Source organism: Nannobrachium achirus, assembly GCF_963921795.1.
Source record: "Nannobrachium achirus genome assembly, chromosome: 4".
Lineage (NCBI taxonomy): Eukaryota > Metazoa > Chordata > Actinopteri > Myctophiformes > Myctophidae > Nannobrachium > Nannobrachium achirus.
The window spans coordinates 40,544,357-40,563,104 of NC_137813.1; the positions used below are offsets into that span (position 1 = coordinate 40,544,357).

Sequence of the window (18,748 nt, forward strand, 5' to 3'; positions counted from 1 at the left end):
GGGTCTGTAGCTGGAGAGGAATTGGTAAAGTTGGTAAAGAACTTGATGCATTTTGACCAATTCCTCCCCAGCTACTATAGCACAATTTACTGTAGGTTTGAGCGTCAAGACACCAGATTAAAATGAAATGAAACTAGAAGCAGTGCTCTTCCGAGCACAGGTCTCCACCAGGCCGTGCGTCCTGGTGGTGCTACTGTATTATAGGCCAATGTAAAAAGGGTGGCATGTGTTCTTCACCTTAGATCTTTCATGGCAATCGGACGCTGCATGCATGATTTGAAGCATTGTTCCAAAAATATGTTTTGCTAAAGTCTACCTGCTGGTGGCGCTATAACAAGCCAATGTGAAAAAGGTAGCATTTGTTCCTTGACCTAGTGGGAAATATGTGTGGCAAATTTCACGGTAATCGCAAGCATGGTTGATGATTTGAGGCATTTTGTTCAAAAACGGAGCAATCCTGCAAACTTTGGAAGCTAATATTAGCCAATCAGGATGGAATATGAAATATCAGACGGATCGTACTTGATCACATGACTATAGAGATACTGTGTACCGTTTTGCGTGATTTTTGGATAAAATCTCAAGGAGTAATATCCAAAAATGCGTTTTACATAAGTCGGCCCAAAGGTGGCGCTATAAAAGGCTGATGTGAAAAATGCAGGGCAAAGCTTTATCCTTAGCCTCTAGGGAGTGCGCTTACAAAGTTTGAAACTGATCGGTGGAGTTATAGGTAAAACCACAAATCGGCCTGTTATAGCGCCACCATGAAGCTGATTTAAAAAAAATTAAGTGGCATTTCTTCCTCGGCCTAGTGGGAATGTGTGTGTGCGATTTCATGATAATTGCACTTTGCGTTTGTGATTTGAGGCATTTTGTTCAAAACGGCTCAATCCTACAAACTTTGGAAGCCAATTTTAGCCAATCAGGATGGAATATGCAAATTCGGATAGATCCGTGTCGATCACATGACTGTCGAGATACTGCCTACCGATTTGTAGGATTTTTGGACAAAATCTGTAAGAGTAGTGCACAGAAATGTGTTTTGCGAACATCGGCCACTAGGTGGCGCTAGAAAAGGCCCATTTGAAAAATTTAGGGCAGAGGTTCTAGATTGGCATCCAGGGAATGTGTGTGCTCACTTTGGCAGCGACCGGGCCAACGGCGACTGAGATTAGGTGCTCACAAACTGCGAGGACGCACGGACGGACGCACGCACGCACGCACGGACGGACACACGGACGGACGGAGGGGAAAACATACTCTCCCCCATGTCTTCGGCTGGTGGAGACAATTAGTCAGACAGATTTCCAAAAATCTTAACCCGGGAAGAAAGAATATGTTAATTTATAGCATACATGCTTTTAGGGTAATGAGGTGTGCTGAACCAAAATCTGTTGCATGCCCAGCTCAAAAATGGATTTTATGAATCATTACGAATCTACCGTCTCTGTCCTTAAATGGTGGAGATATGATCATACATTACTCTCCCAGAAACCCATGTGTTTCAATACCATATTCATTACCTATACCACTCACACTGTATGTCAATAGTGTGTTAAATGTTGAAGTAACAATGAAACATGCATCCATTATTAACCAACAACGTATATAACATTTGACTTTATAGTTGCATAATGGAGATATTTGATATTGGTATGAGTAATGGGACTGCACCTCGTTGAGACTTTGATGAGAAAGGGGTTATGAGTTGGTGTCATATTAGCTCTGTGTAGAATTACTGAGCTAACCTGCCCTTAAGGTCTACCTTAAGTCAGTCCGACTTAAGGTAGACCTTAAGGGCAGGTTAGCTCATTTCATGAGCTCGTTGACTCTGTGACATCGTCTCAGAGGATTAGGAGTGAGGACCAATTATATGAAGATAGGTTGAACAAGGGTGAAGGTCCCTATGTGTCCATGCAGACGCAAACCAATAATGCACACGCATGCACAAATAAACAAATACGTAACATAGAAAAGATACAGATACACACAAATACTGTTAAGGGTGACGTAACGATTACATAATCATTCATAACGTCATCTCCGTCATGTCTGAACCTTTATTCACCCCGGATGGGATTAATCTTTCACCGCTCGGTTATAAACTGTGAAACAGTTCGTTTTGAGCACTTTAATTTACAGTTGGAAATCTTTAAACTCTTGTGAATTGAGTAATTAATTTGGTTAAGCTTCACTTGAGAGTCCCGACCTAGCTTTCCCTTCAAGAGATAAACTCAGCAGCACCCCTGTTCACAGGAAATCTTTCAGCTATCATCTTTGTGAAGTTAATTTCTGCAAATTGTGATCTTCGCCCCACTCAACCCTTGACAAATACAGCGAATAAACGTACATACTGTACATGTACAAATACAAACATCACACACACACATGTGCACAATCATGCCCGTCAGTAGCAGCTGGAGGTGCCAAAGTGTGCATCACCAGCTGCCGTTCTGGTCCCCCATTAGCGGCGTGTGATGGCGAGCCATCAATAGTCCCCGGGGGTGGGGGGCGGCAGAGGAGGGCTCATCCACCACCTCTCCATCCTCATCAACACGTCAGCACCACTGGCCAAATTAAACTGATTAGATGCAATCAGGAGCGTCACAAGTGGGGGGAAAAGTGGGAGTGAGTTACTAGGGCCCAAGGTGGAGGGGCCCTTGTATGTTATACTTTAGCGATTGAAAAATAGCAGATGTACAAGCTCACAGCGTGGCACTGAGTGCCGCGCTGCAAGCTTGTAGATCTGCTCTTTTTGAAAAGCTGTGAAAATGTGTGCAAATCTTTGAATATTATGTATTTTTTAAGCGAACATTTGTAACTAGAATCTTGCTTCTGGGGGGTCCCTGGAACTAAATATCTTGAGTTTTGGGGGTCCTTCACATGAAACATTTTGATCACCACTAGGTTTTTCAAAAAACCTTAGAAGGATTTGAAATATTCAAACACAAATGTTCAAAATTTTTCAAAAATAGCAGATCTACAAGCTTGTGTGAGCTTGTATATCTGCTTTTTTTCAATAGTTAAAGCACAAAATAATGCGTAATAATGCGTTCCCAGTCTAAATGGGTTAAACCCCCTCCCCATAATTAAGAACATTCATGGGGGGCCCACAGTGAATCTTTGTACCCAGGGCCCAGAATTTGGTGCGACACCCCTGGCTGCAATAATGATTGGGCATAAATGGAGCAGAGGGGAGGGGTGTGGCTGTTGACAAGACCAGAACCATGGCAACGCAGACGGCAGGGGACCAGGGCCAAAGCGTCTTGTAGCGCCTCAGTTCCGCTTGCCTTTGTTCCAATTGACCATTAGGCCTGTTACAGTTATTACATCATCGCCTGATCGCCACTATTTGAGATAGTCGCGATTACTGTTTTTGCGTAATCTTCAGAGTCATTTCATGCTCACGACGCCTCGCAAAGCATGTAGTTAGGCTATTTCCACAATTAACTTTAGAAATATGCATATTATACCCTCTATCCACGAGTTTCCTACGCCCCATAGTGCATCGCGCAAACGTTTGCATCGATCTTCCGGCGCCGATTTACAAGCTCTCAACGGGTTGCATCTGCGACGCGACGTGAGCTTGTATGTCTGCTGTTAAACCCGGAAGTTTGGTCCGGATAGTCTCCAGTAAACTCCCGCGGAAACTTGTGGATACACTTAAACTTTATGTTGGGTTTGTTTACCAAAATAATGTGGGGAACCCTCCTGGGGGTCCCGACCCACAGGTTGAGAACCTGCTCTTGCAACACACACAGACAGACAGACAGACAGACAGACAGACAGACAGGCAAACAGACAGACAAAGAAACACGTTTTCCGAGTTCTTTGCAAACAGTCCATCGCATCCCTTAACAGTCCAATGCGGCCATAACCATAACTGAATAGGTTGAGAGGCCATCTGGGAGACAGAAGGTCCCCGGTTTGCGTCCAGGCCCAACGATATGTTTGAAGTCAAAGACCAACCATCTGGGCAGCCAGCCATCACCTGAAGCTCAAACTGAATAAACCCCGCAGGACTCACACTGTACTATATTGCTTATATTCTTTTGCTATATTTGATATAATAGATATCACATCTTTCCCTCTCCGTCTCTCTGTCACACATTTGCATCAAAGTGGGGACACCAATTTTATCTACACAATGTGTGTCCCAGGTTAACTGTTTTAATGTCTAAAAATATGGATTATGTGAGCAACACACACACACACACACACACGCACGCGCACACAACGACAAAAGGGCATTCTGAAAATGTACAAAAAATCACTGTCCAACGTGGCATTTTACAGTATCTCCAATAAACCTTTGACTTCTGGTCCCAAATACCTGTCCCCAGCTCAGATTGAAGAAAAGAAAAACATTTTCCCATTTATGTTTTCCACCTAAAACCTGAGTTATACTTGGTTCAGGTTGTGTATCATGTCGCAAAGAAATAGCACATCTACAGTACAAGCTTACAACGTGTCGTGCTGCAACGCGTTGTACACTTGTAGATCTGCTATTTTCTGTGCACAGCGCCGGCTCTGCAGCTAATTATACCTCAGGCGTGAGTCGTGACTCCTTAGTGCACAAACACCCTCTGTGTCCAACAGCATGGGTCTAGATGTGCAGGCATGAGATATGCAGTATGTATGCAGTATGTACAACAGAGATGGCAGCTAAGCACTTATAAATCATAGAGTATATAACTGCTGCTATGCACACACACCTTTTTTCCAACCTCAAGGTACATACCACACTGGATAGATATACTATGTGTAATTAAGATACATTGTTGTCTCAGCCAGGCCGAAAGGACGTTTTTTGCTAAACATGCTTTTGGACAGTACTCCTAGTAGTAGCAAATCAGTAAGTAGACAGTATCTCTACAGTCATGTGATCAACATAAATCTGTCCGACTAACCCATATTCCATCCTGATTGGCTTAGCTTCCAAAGTTTGCATGATTGGTCCATTTTGAACAAAATGCCTAAAATCATGAACACACCGTGACATTTTGTAGAAATCTGCCTTTTATAGCGCCACCAGGAGTCCAACATATGTAAAACACATTCTTTGAATTACTCTTTCAGATTTTATGCAAAAATCATACAAATCATTACACAGTAGCTCTATAGTGATGTGATCAACACGGATGTGTCCGATATTTCCTATTCCTAATTGGTTAACATTGCCTTAGAAAGTTTGCAGGATTGGTTTGTTTTTTACAAAATGCCTCAAATCATGAACGCAGCCTGCGATTCTCCTGAAATTCCCACAAGGTCAAGGCACAAATGCCATCCTTTTCACATTGGCCTGCCACCAGCAGATTGACTTTTGCAATACAAATTTTGGAAAAAAATGCTTCAAATCATGTATGCAGCGTCTGTCCGATTGCCGTGAAAGGCCCAAGAATAAATGGTAAATGGTGCATTTATATAGTGCCTTTATCCAAGGCGCTTTACATACATTATGCATTACATTCACCCATTCACACACATATTCATACACCGATGGCAGAGGAAACCATGCAAGGCACCGCCACCAACCTGCTCCCCGGGAGCAACTAGGGGTTCAGTCTTGCTCAAGGACTCTTCGACACCAACTCTGGGGGAGACCGGGATCGAACTGGGAACCCTTCTGGAACCCTCCGTGTTCTAATGACGGTTTCTCTACCCCTGAGCCACTGCCGCCCCATGGCACCCATTTCACATTGGCCAATTATAGCGCCACCAGGAGGCCACAACGACCTACCTGACCTGGCGGAGACCTGTGCTCTCTACCTCTCTCTCTTTTTATGGAAAAACAAGGGTACTTGCAGAACCTACAGTTTTTCACCCAAAAAGATTATTCTGATTCTGGTTCTAAGCAGAGGATAGAGCCATGTCAGAGTATTTTTGGGGGCAGAGGAGGGGGAGGGTGGGTGTTAGTTGAAGTGCTACAGTATGCTTGGCATGCAGTTGAGGCCCGCTTGGGATCTCTTCTGTCACTCCAGCTCCCTACCCCGATGTTTTACATAAGTTAACCCTTCAACCTCCCAACATCAAAACACTGACACACAGCTGTGTGTGGCTGTGCTTGTGTGGGGTCTAGGCTCTGTTCAGCGCAGAGGAAGCTTCCTGCTCCAAAAAAAGAGGGGAGTGCCCTTTGATTCAAGCCCCAACATTCAGCCTCCATCGCAGGGGAACTGCACAGCACGACTCCATCTTCCCCACCCCCATGGCGAGACGGGGCATATGTCTGATCTACTCTGACACACTGGATCAGCGACAGCCGTCTAAAGTTTCTTTCTGCAGTGTCTTTCTCGCACATATACAAAACTATTCTTATTTATTATTTCTAAGGGACCATGTACAATGTTACACATACATGTTTCCATTTGTTCCCTGTTACCAGAATTGTCTTACAGCTCATTTTCATCGCCAATCCATTTGGCAGTTCACAATTAAAACATACTGTAACAGCACAACAAACACAAACAACACAAATAGTACACCCCGGATGCACGCACACACACACACACACACCCACGCACGCACGCACGGACGCACGCACGCACGCACGCACGCACGCACGCACGCACGCACGCACGCACGCACTCACACACATACACCAGTGTAACGTTAAGTACATTTACTCAATTACTATACAATTTTGAGGTATTTTATTTTTTGACTTTACTGGAGTATTTCCAATTTTCAGTACTGTTACTTTTACTGTACTCCACTACGTCTCAGAGGCAAATATCATTTACTCCACAATAATTATTTGACCTAACCCTAACCCTTTAGTCACTAGTTACTTTAAAACTTTGATTAATTTATTATTACAAAACAGACATTTACCACTTCAACCCTATTCAAACGATTTTCAAATAGCCCATCTTCAAGCCCACAACGTATCGCCATGTGAAGTGTTGTGGTGTGTTGTTGTAGACCTGCTATTTTCAAAAGAATTTTACACAATTTAGATAGGACATTTTTCATAACACTACTTTTACTTTTGCTACTTTAAGTATATTTTGATGCCAATACTTGTACTTTTACTCAAGTAAATTTAGAATTCTGGATTTTTACTTGTAAGGCTGCCCTCAAACTAAAATACCTAGAGTGGAATCCGCCAATGCATATTTCAATGAGAATGGAGCGTTTTTTTTTTTTTTGCAGAAATCCTCTACTGGCAAAAAAACGCTCCACTCTCATTGAAATGCATTGGCGGATTCTACTTTAGGTATTTTGGTGTGAGGGCACCCTAAGGGTGCCCTCACACCAAAGTACCTATGAGAGTGGAATCCGAGTTCCGCCAATGCATTTCAATGAGAGTGAAGCGGTTTCATGCCAGCAGAGGATTTCTGCAAAAAACGCTCCCTTATCATTGAAATGCATTGGCGAACCGCGGATTCCACTCTCAAATGTATTTTGGTCTGAGGGCACCCTTACATAGTATTTCTGCATTGCAGTATTGATACTTTTACTTAAGTAAAACATTAACTTTTTCCACCACTGACACACACAAACCACACCACACTGGTGATGACTGACTCAGTCCCATGTGTCGAAGCATGAACTATAAATCACTGTCTTTGTTACATTGACTTCAGTAACAGAAAACAGAAGTTGCATTGCCTGAGTATGTACTGACTGTACACAATCTTTCATTTGTCTTAGTCTTCAGTTCTTATGTAGTATGTTGTCGTTGTCGGGTGAAAACCTTGTATGTCCAAACCGTTGCATTAATCATTTAAAAAATAATTTAAACTAGTGAAAACAGCCGATCTACAAGCACGCCTCGCGGCGCGAGGCGTTGTGTGCTTGTAGATCTGCTGTTTTCACTACTTTTGTGCGGCGGCCTTGTACGATGAAGCAGGGCTTTACTTTGCGAAAGAACATACAAATTTGAAACTTGGAGATACGAGGTTTCCACCCGACAACGACGATGTACTGACCTGTGCATAATCTTTCATTTGTCTTAGTCTTCAGTTCTTATGGCCACTGTTGCCTGCGGGGCCAGACTGCGGTAAACAAGCATGATGAACATGATACATTCTGTCATCAATCATCCTCGGCTGATCTGAATATTCTGATTCTAATTGGCTCGGTCGGCAGGAGGGCTACCATGGAGCGCTGGAGAAGCTAGGCTAGATGAGCAGCAATTAGTGCTCAATGCAAGACAAGACTGCAGAGAGCAAACCACGGGACCCCCAATTTGGAGCCATTTTTCCTCCTAATGATCTTATTATGGTCAATTATAGACGGTTTCATTCAAATGCTCTCGCGTTGCTATAGAGACGAGGCAGAACCCATGGACACATCCGGTGGGTTGTTTGGTTGGTTAATGTTATGTTGTGGTTAGCACAGTATAGGACAGGGGTCTTCAACGTCTTCAGGCCAAGGACCCCTTAGCTGAGTCAGCTAGGTATGACAGCAAGATAATGCTACAGTAATTCTCACAGAAACAGGTGGATAGGTGAAAATGAACAAAGAACGTTTTTCCCCCCCAAAGAGTTTCAAAAATAGAACAAATAGAGCCTGTAGATTGGCTATTCTTGCTATTTCTTTTCGAGACACTGTAATACGGCAAAATATAAAATAGGGCATTTATTTAAACATAAAAATGTAATATGGACATAAAAGAGTTCTGCCTGACAGTGGCAACATTTATCTTCAGCTCTGCTACTGCTACTACTGTATATTGATGTTTTTTCCTCCTTAATTTCTAACGTACCCTACTGTTTGAATAATGTTTAATATTTCATGATGTTCAGTACAGTGCCTCCTCGTATGCGCACCAATACCAGGAAAAAACTATACAATTCTCATTCGGAAATCCAATAGACACAATGCCGCTTTCATCCTAGGCGCTGCTGCCCTTCATTTCTCCATCCTTTCAGTGCCGTCGAGCCCTTTCAGCTCTCGCCTATCCCTCTGTGAAAGGATGTTTACGCTCCCTGGATCCCGTCTCTGGCAGCTCTTTATCCGGGAGGCTGATTGTGTTCACCTGCTCTCCCACATGATGACTACCCTGGGCTGACTCACTGATGAATGGGGCTATTCTGACGACACCAATGATGCTGATGACAGAGCTGTTGTAGTCCAACCATATAGAATACACATGGACAGGAGACGGATGATTGAAACCCGCAGGTAAATCCATACGTCTCCTGTCGTGATGGAGTACAATCTATCAAGGCAGGAGATAGACTGAAAGCTTATATACTGTGCGGTTGGCTTACGTCCAAAACCATTACTTTTCAGGATATCGAAAGAAACTGTGTTCCAAATGGATCCAGCGCAGTTATTATTTAGTCAAGCAATCGATCCTACTTTTCATTGGTGAAACCTTTATAAACTCTGCAGGCAGACAGAACTGTTAACTTTTGCAGTGCATGAGAAGCTTTGGCAGAGGCGTCAATTAAGTATGGCAAGGTATGGCAGCTGCCATACCTTGGCTACTGTGGAAAAAAATTAAATGTACTTCTTAAAATGAATTTGTCGCTAAGGTATGGCAACATGACTGGTGTCTTGCACACGCGCGAAGGCAAGACACCAGTCATGTTGCCATACCTTAGCTTTTGCTGAACTGACGCCACTGAGCTTTGGAGTTTGTTAGCACGTGCAAGGCTCCCCTCCTCCCTCTCTCTCTGTCTCTCTCTCTCTCTCTTTCTCTCAACAGAGCTTACCTGCCCGTTGTGCTTGCGTGAGCTTGCAGTAGACCACATCGGCCGACTCGATGAGCGTCCTGCTGGTCTGGATCATCTGAGAGACAGAGAGAACACAGTGTTATGTTTGTGCCATTGTCCGCTGGAGAATGTGAACTCAAACACAGTCTTCTGTGAGATGCATAGGACATTAGGGCCGAAAGTAGAGTTAAAACAGACACAATGCAGGCAGGGATGCAAGGGGTACAGCCATAGGATGTACCAATAGGGAATGAGTAAAGCGAGTAAATGATTTCTCCTTGATAAAAGCAATAGATAAAGGAAATGACGAGGTTTGAGAATACAGGGATCACAGGCCATGCCATAAATGTCCTTCTTTATTCATAGTTGTTTAACCTTACTTTGTTATGAAATCGCATGAATAAAATACAGCACTCAGCTGACAACACAAAACAAACATTTCAATTTGCTGCAAAGGCCATCTAAAAATACATATAGGGATGAGACGTGAGAGAACAGCAGTTCTCCTATGTTCGGCCCTACATTAGAATCAAACCCACTCTCACTCCTTTTGTTTAGTCTCTGAACCAGGAGCAGGTGGACCCTCTGGCCCAGGGACGTGCAGAGAATGTTGAGAGGCAGGGGCTGACATTTCTAAAAGGGCCTTTTGGTGGACATATTGAAAATAGCCGTCGGCTATTTTCAGTGCATGATACCACACTGAACTAAGCATGATCAAATCAATACTGCAGATGTGGCGTAACAGCATGGATTTCTACACAGAGAGGGCGATTCTTTCAACATAAGATGCTGCATTCAAGTTCAGGAGAGTTTGGACAAGGCAATTCTATTGAATGCTGCCTTCAGGTATGGCATGGAAAGAGGGCTTTTGCATTTCTTTCACCATAGCAAAAACTGCATTCATGGTCTGGAGAGGGCACTTTTTACAGACGGATAAAAGGGCAGGGGCTCAAGCCCCCTTTGATGTCTATGTGTGCACATGCCTGCTCCGGCCCAATAGTCGGTAGTCAGGAGGAGGTTAAGCACACAAACCCCATCATCCCTACTCTGGGAATGTCATAACAGGCAAACATTTGTGAAAAATAGGTGAACATTTGTGGGAAAATAAATCTACAAGCATCACAACGCGCTGCCTAGTGAGGCTTATTTTCGGCGAAGAGATTTGGTCGAGGAAAAAAAAGGACCCCTGGAGGACCCAGATCATAGAAGTATACAGGGTGGTTTAAAGCCTCATTTAGACTTTCTTGCATGTTGCTGTCGCTTGCTGAAAATAACATAGTTTCAATCAAATATCTTTTTAGTTTTTGTCGAGAAGCTGACCTCTAAATTAGGCTTAATCAAGTCGATGCTATCGGACAACAGTACCTGTGTGTGTGTGCGCGTGTGCGTGCGTGTGTGTTCGTGCTCGCGTGCGTGTGTGGGCACGTTTGTGTGCACGCGCGCTCGCATCTGGTGTTTGAAGCAGGTTTGCGGGCGGCCGTTCAACTTGCCCAGCCTGGGTCTCTTGGGGCGGTTGACCGCAGAGTTCCAATGTGCTGACGCCTGGTTCACAGGACGGTCAGAATGCCTGAGCCACTGCAGGCCCACGTGGGGCTGCCTGAGGACACGTTGGCTGCCTGCAGACGTTGTACAGTATAGTGCATAGTGTTGGCAGCTCGGTCACGCAGTCCTTCAGCTGGACGTATGCAGACACACACACACACTGCAGCCTCTGTTCTCGTGGAGGTGGGGCTGTGCGCCAGCGGGGATAAGGTTTGGAAAGCGTATACTGTACACACATAAATATTAGAGCTCACTGACCCCAAGCTCAGCACAGGCTATATAGCAGTGTTTCTCACATTTTTACATTTCAAAGGTCTCCCCTTAACTCTGACAGAGCACAAATGGAACCAAATGGACCCTGTCAGAGTTACAGACGTGTGTGGGTCCATTTAGACCCCTCTAAAGCAGGGGTCTTCAACAGGGGGTCCAGGACCCCTAGGGGGTCCTCAGAGTTACTACAGGGGGGCCACCAAATCCTTGTGTGATAGGATAATTATTTTTCATTCAAAACTTTGAACCCTCGCATCCCTATTCTGAGGAGAACTTTTGCCAAAATAGCAGATCTACAAGCAGATCTACAATCTATAAGATCTACAAGCAGATCTAGAGGCGTTGAGAGCTTGTAGCTCAGCTATTTTCAGCAAAGAGCTTTGGTGTGTAGAGGTCAAAAAGAGCAGACCAAGTACAGAGTGAAAGGTTAGGTTTACCACGTATCGACGATTGAAGTGGCTAAATGTCTGGAAAAACATGAACGCAAATCCAACATAGACTGACGACAATGCTGTCAAACAAGTCGATGAAAATCAGCATAACGCATTTATACTATACAATATGTAGAGGGGGTCCCTGCTTCATCTCTCTCTCGGTTAAGGGGTCCTTGGTTAAGGGGTCCTTGGCCTGAAAAACATTGAAGACCCCTGCTCTAAAGGAACCCACAGAGTCCCTGGAATCCAGTTTGAGAAACACTGCTACCGGCATATAGGTTGCTGCGTAGAATTTGTTTAGTTACACCGAAGAAGAAGACAACAACCGCTCCGCTGCTTCCCATTTGTGCCGTAATGAATATAAAGTGAGAGAATAATACGGTGTTCTTTGTTCGGAGGCACGAGCCGGGATATTGAAGTTATTAGTCGCAGAAACATCTCATTAGCAGCCGTTCTCAAACGGCCGCATGTTTAAATTATAACATAGCTCGCCGCGCTCGGTGAAATGCCGGCTACACTAACTAATAAATATGCAAGGAGCCAGTTAACCATCTCCACACACAGAAAACTCCTTCGTGTTCGTGTATCCATTTGAGCTAAATGAACACTCAGTATCTTACAGTGTAGCGGGGCCCATGTTCCTGATTTATTTATGCGAGCACATCAGCTAAACATTTAAGCATGGAACACTGCACAGAGCAGGAAGTGCTTATCACAGCACCACAGGGAAGGCAATGTTATCACACTACAATGGCTGAGTGGTTTGGCATTTCATCCTGCTCCGTCCCAACCGGGAGAAGGTATTTAGCGGGATGATAAAAAAGAGCAATATGAGAGCATTATCGTCGAAATCTGCTAAAGTTCATAAGGCGCTTCTGAAGTTTGTGCAGGTGTGTGTGTGGATGTGTGTGTAGGGGGTGAGGTGAATTTGTAGAGCCAGACCAATATATTAAGTTTGATTGGCTTTTTCAGTATCAGTATCGATGATCAGCTGATTTGTGCCAAGTTTTAACTACTTTCAATGAGTTACGTTAATAAAAAAAGTTTTTGAAAATGTATTCGAAAACTGCCCTTTTTTACATTTTTAAATTTTTCTCACAAAATATCTGTCCAAACATGGGTAATGGGCGGTCTTGGGACTCGTGTGCGTGTGTTGCGGTTGCTTTACCATGTCGTAGGCGTTGAAGACCTTGCGCAGCAGCTCTGGAACAGGCCCCTGTGCCTCCATGGTGGGGTAGGTCTCACTGAGGTCCACCGTCACCCTCAGGCTCCTCTCGCTGTTCATCAGCCACGTGGACACCGTCAGGATGCACTGCTTCATGTTGGCTGCTGGGGTCAGGCCACACAGCTCCTTGAAGGACACCATGGCATTCTAAAGAGGCAAACACATGTGCAACGCATAATAATGTACACTGTGTGGTTCAGAAGTATTGGCATTAAAATATACTTTAAGTACCAAAAGTAAAAGTAGTTATTATGTAGAATGTCCTGCTTCACAAGGTAAAAAATTTATTAAAATATTTTGAAAATAGCAGATCTACAAGCTTGTAGATCGGATATTTTCAAATGGCTGAAATGTATATAGGCATGAAGTGGTTACTGTATTTTTGTGATAATAATCAAAATCTACAAAGTAACTAGAAACTGAAGTTTTCAAATAATTGCAGTGGAGTATAACATAAATACATTACTTAAGTAAATGCACTTAGTTACTTTCCACCACTGGTAAGGTTTGGGGTATTTCTCTCTACAAGAGCATTCGTCGATATTGATTCACACGGAAGGTGCGTAATCAGAACAGATCCCAGTCTGCAGTACTTATAGGCTATAGGTCTTCATGCCCTCTATCCTGTCCAAACACTGGCCTGTCAATACGCCACGATCAATGTTCCTAAGGCAAACTGCAGTGCATTTGGTTGGCAAACACTTTGACCACTGTATGATGACCTTGAGGAAGACCTGATGCTGATACTCTCTCCTCAGAGCAGAGACGGATGAGATAATGTCAAAGTGATGTGTTTGTCTTGACGAGAGTAAATCTAGCCGTTATCATGACGTCATTCAACAGCTCCAAGGACCCAAACAACAGACCATAGCCTGCAGCACATCCAGTCCTGTTACCATTCCTCTGTCCCCTCTTCTTTCATGCTTTTCTGCCTCTCTTGCCTCCCCAACTCCACTTTTACCTCTGTTTCTACCTGCCTCACTCGGGGCCCGTTTACACTGCATTTTTGCCAACGAGAATTCCTCAAAATGAAAAGTCAGATATGCTTTCCGTTCAGACGACAAAGGCATTTTCGGGGGTTAAAAACTGGAAGATAGTAAATCCGGATTTCTTTATGAAATTCTGTGAAACCATCCTCCAGACCATCCTCCAGACCGTTGTCGAGTAAACGTGACCTCAGGTCAAATCACACAATCATTTTATGTCTACGATGTCCACTGGGGTGGCAGTGGCTACGCTAGTTCAGTAGCTGTCAACTGCTCCTAATAATTATGATGGGTTCAATAATACAGAGGACAAATTACCATGCATATCCATACTCCAATATAGAGATACTCTGTTATAAGTACACATCTGGAATAAAAATTTTACTTGAGTATTGCCATAAAAATGTAGTTAAAGTACCAAAAGTATGTCCCATTTCAAGTTTTCAAATGTATAGCAGATCTACAAGCTCACAATGCGTCACATGGCGTCGCATTTTCAAATGTCCGAAATATGTATAGGGTTGAAGTGGTTAATGTATGTTTCGTAATAGTCTCTCAAAACCTTCCACCTGTGTACCATTACGTTCCACCCTGTCTCTTCATAGCATTGTGCAGTGTTCCCTTGAGCCCATCCGGACCACACCAGAGTCTGTAGTTTCCAGGCTTTAGACTTTTAGGCCAGTAGTTCTCAAACATTCAAATGTCAAGGTCTCCCCCTTAACTCTGACAGTATACCCTTACGGGTCCATTTGGTTACATACTTGTAAGGGTCAATTTAGACCTCCCAAAAGGGAATCCAGAGAGTCCCTGGACCCCACTTTGAGGACCACTGATTTAGGCTCTAGTCCTGTGAGGCTGACCCTTTCAGTACAGTTCTGCAATATCGTGCCGCCATGGGAATCTGAGCCCAAAATCAAGACCACTGTTTTCCACAGTATAATCAGTATGGCAAATGAGAGTGAGAGAGAGAGAGAGAGAACGGGGGGATGGAGAGAGGGAGAGGGAGAAGGAACAAGGGAACAGGAGGAGGAAAACAAAGAGAAATCTGGGCTGACGGATGAAAGACGGGATGTCTTTCATCCCAGAGCCCAGATTGCTCTTGGTTGAAAGATGAAACTGGAAAGAGAAAGAACAAGTGGACCAGCAAAAAGATGAGACACGATGACGGGAAATAAGACAAAGGCAGGAGAGAGGGAAAGGGAGAGAGAGAGAGAGAGAGAGAGAGAGAGAGAGAGAGAGAGAGAGAGAGAGAGAGAGAGAGAGAGAGAGAGAGAGAGAGAGCAGTACATGACAGAGGGAGAGCGGGTAGGGAGCAGCTGGGAAAGAAAAGAGATAGAATGAGAGAGGGCGACAAAAACAATTTAGAGAAAGAGAGAGAGACAGAGAGAGAGAGAGAGTTGGCGTTGGCATTTCGTCACTGTCGGGCAGAAACCTCGTATCTCCAAGTTTCAAACGTGTAATCTTTTTTCGCAAAGCAAAACAAAGCTGCTTCATCATACAAGGCCGTCGCACAAAAGTAGGGAAAACAGCCGATCTACAAGCACACAACGCCTCGCACCGCGAGGCGGTGTGTGCTTGTAGATCGGCTGTTTTCACTAGTTTAAATCATTTTTTAAATTATAAATACAAAACAAACGGTTTCGGACATACAAGGTTTCCACCCGACAACAACGACGATTTGGGAATCAGTCCACACTCTGCAGTGTGGGAAAGGCCTGTCTCCCTGGGCTGGGAAAGGCCTGTCTCCCTGGGCTGGACCTCCGCCCCCCCCCCCCCCCCCCTCCTCCTCCTCCTCCTCCTCCAGCCCAGAGGATGTGCTGTCACTGTGGGGCCCGACCTTCCTGGAGACAGTGAGGGGAGCCAGGGGACATGGCCAGCATCTGTATGCAGAGCCTCACAGCCACAGCCCTTAACACCCATGCAGCAGACCACCGGCACCGAGCGAGCGAGCACAGACACAGAGGAAAGCCGTCCGTTGGCGGAAGATTAGAGCTCGAGTAGGTGAGGGGCATTACAGTTATACAGTACATCGTAGGGCATTCACGATCACGAATAGTGATTTTTAGTATTCTAATTATTCTACCTCAAAGTATTCGAATAGTCGAATATTCGACAGGACTGGCCAAACTGTCAAATATTAAGTAAGCAAGAGGCGAACATTGTGAAAATAGCAGATCTACGGCGTTGTGAGCATGTAGATCTGCTATTTTCACAATATTTATCTGCGGAACCGAGTCACATTAAATGTAATACCTACAATTCCAAGTGCTTGTCAGGGTGGGGGTCCCCAGTTCAAATATGTTTATTTTGGGGGTCACAGCCTAAAAAGGTTTGAGAACCCCTGGTATAGAGCATTAACGAATTCATCCACCAGGGGCATTGACAACTCATTCTTATGACTTCCTATCTAGCCAAGTTTTATAAACTATATGTTTTTTTAAAGAGAATATTCGACTTCGGTGAACAACGTTGAATAGTGACTTTGATATTCGAATATTCGAATATTTGGTGAATGCCCTAGTACATCGTGATTAGTAGACCATGGGACCAAGATTGTGCGTGTGTGTGTGTGTACATGTGTCTTTTCTTTTGTTTACTGTGTTGTATGTATTTAGTTTCTGTACATAAGCAAGCGTGTGTATGAGTGTTCAATTATTGTTGTGGAATAAAAGCTACAGTGTATTCAGGCTCTGGCAGTACAACCCCTAACTGGAGGCTTGTGTTTTTAATTACCCACCCACATCCCCCCCCCCCCCCCCCCCAACCACCGACCCCAGGCCTTCCCAGCGTTCCCCAAATGAGAACTGTGTGTCCGGTTACACTGCTACTTTTGTTTCTATCCCTCTTTCTCTCACTCTCTCTCTCTCTCTCACTCTCTCTCTGGTGCGCGGCATTGAGTTGAAATGAATGAGACAAGGCCTATGCTGGCTTGCATACATAGAACAAGTAAAACTCAGGCCTGCCAACCTTCCTGCAACAGCAGCACCACTTCTACACAGTCCATCTGGCAGTGGCGGACACTAACTACGTTAATTCTTTGAGTATCTGCACTTTACTTGAGTATTACATTTTGTGATACTTATGACTGTCACTCCGCTACATTTCAAAGACATTGAACATTGACTCGACTACATTTCCAGAAAGGGAAAAGGTACAAGATTAACTATTTCAAATAGTGAAAATAGACTATCTACAGTAGCCTATAAGTTCACAACCTGTCACATCCAGCTGCCATTTTCACTATTATTTGTTGAAAATATCTGGAAAAAAAACATTACATTTTTTAACGTCTACATTTCAATGAACGAATGAATACACCCGCACACTCCCACTTGCGCGTTCCAGAGGTCAACTACTGGGTGTGCGACAGTCTTCTCTTAACAATGACTACATTTCAAAACAGCAACGCGTTGATTTTAACAAGAAAATGAACTTTGTGTACTTTTGAACACTTAGGTCATTTTAAAAGCAAGTGCTTCAGGACTTATAGACTGAGCAACTTTCACTTGTAGCTGAGTAATACAGTATATGACCAGGTCTATCCATACTTTAGAATGTACTGGGGTTGAGAAGTACAACTCTGGCCTGCCAGCCTTCCTGCTCCAGCACCACTTCTACAGAGTCCATCGGGCCCCGAGGAGAGAGCTGTGTTCATTCAGCCTCCCGATTACTGAGCTGTAATCGATTTCCTGCCTGGGCCTATATGTGGACATGCTCCCCTTCGGCATCTACCTTGCGCAGCGCATAAACCCAGTAGTCATCTCTGTTATTGTTGACCTGGGTCAGAATGCAGGAGGGGGCTCGTCCAGATCTGGTTTCCTGGTAGGGTGATGGTCAAAGTCGGCGTGTATGTAGCAGAGCAGCACTAGCCGTTGGCCCAAAATATGAATACCTCCCTTGGCTGGGCAGTAGATGTTTAGTTTGGTTCAGATACACTTTGTGCTTAAAATATTCACTGTTGATGTAGATGCATATCGTCATTGTCGGGTGGAAACCTTGTATGTCTTTTTGATTTTAAAAATGATTTAAACTAGTGAAAACAGCCGATCTACAAGCGCGCCGCGAGGCGTTGTGTGCTTGTAGATCAGCTGTTTTCACTACTTTTGTGCGACGGCCTTGTATGATGAAGCAGGGCTTTATTACTTTGCGAAAGAACGGACAAATTTGGAACTTGGAGATACGAGGTTTCCACCCGACAACGACGATATTGTCGCTGTCGGGTGGAAACCATTCCTTTTCTGTTATTATTATATAAACCTTTAAATATAGTCAATCTACAAGCTCACAGTGCGAGCTTGTAAATCACCTATCTTCGTTACTCTTGCGTGACACTTGAATGACGAAAGGGGCTTTAATTTATGAAGAAACATAAAATATTTAAATATGGAGATACATGCCCGACAGCAGCGAATCATGCAAGAAATGCACCACTGCTTTCTCTGTGAGGTTAATGTCATCTTACAGTACTATGTCCTTCCGTCTCGGAGTGTTACAGAAGGTGTGTGATAGGGATGGGAAGATAAGCGATGTTTATTGTGATAAACTAGACCAGGTCACCTGGTTGTGCCAGACCCGCAATGAAAACTAGTATGGCACTGAACTAACACATGAACACACGGGATTTTA

General features: G+C 44.1%; 1 protein-coding gene across 1 annotated transcript in view; it reads right to left on the reverse strand.

Annotated features, from left to right (window-relative positions):
- Positions 1 to 18,748, reverse strand: part of LOC308282903 (inactive phospholipase C-like protein 2) — a gene marked incomplete at both ends in the record, with an annotated part of 118,858 nt that overhangs the window by 12,530 nt on the left and 87,580 nt on the right. Inside the window, 2 exons of the mRNA XM_080723292.1 lie at positions 9,666 to 9,741; positions 13,080 to 13,283. Of these exons, the coding sequence (XP_080579418.1) occupies positions 9,666 to 9,741; positions 13,080 to 13,283 (280 nt within the window). The remainder of the gene's footprint in view (positions 1 to 9,665; positions 9,742 to 13,079; positions 13,284 to 18,748) is intronic.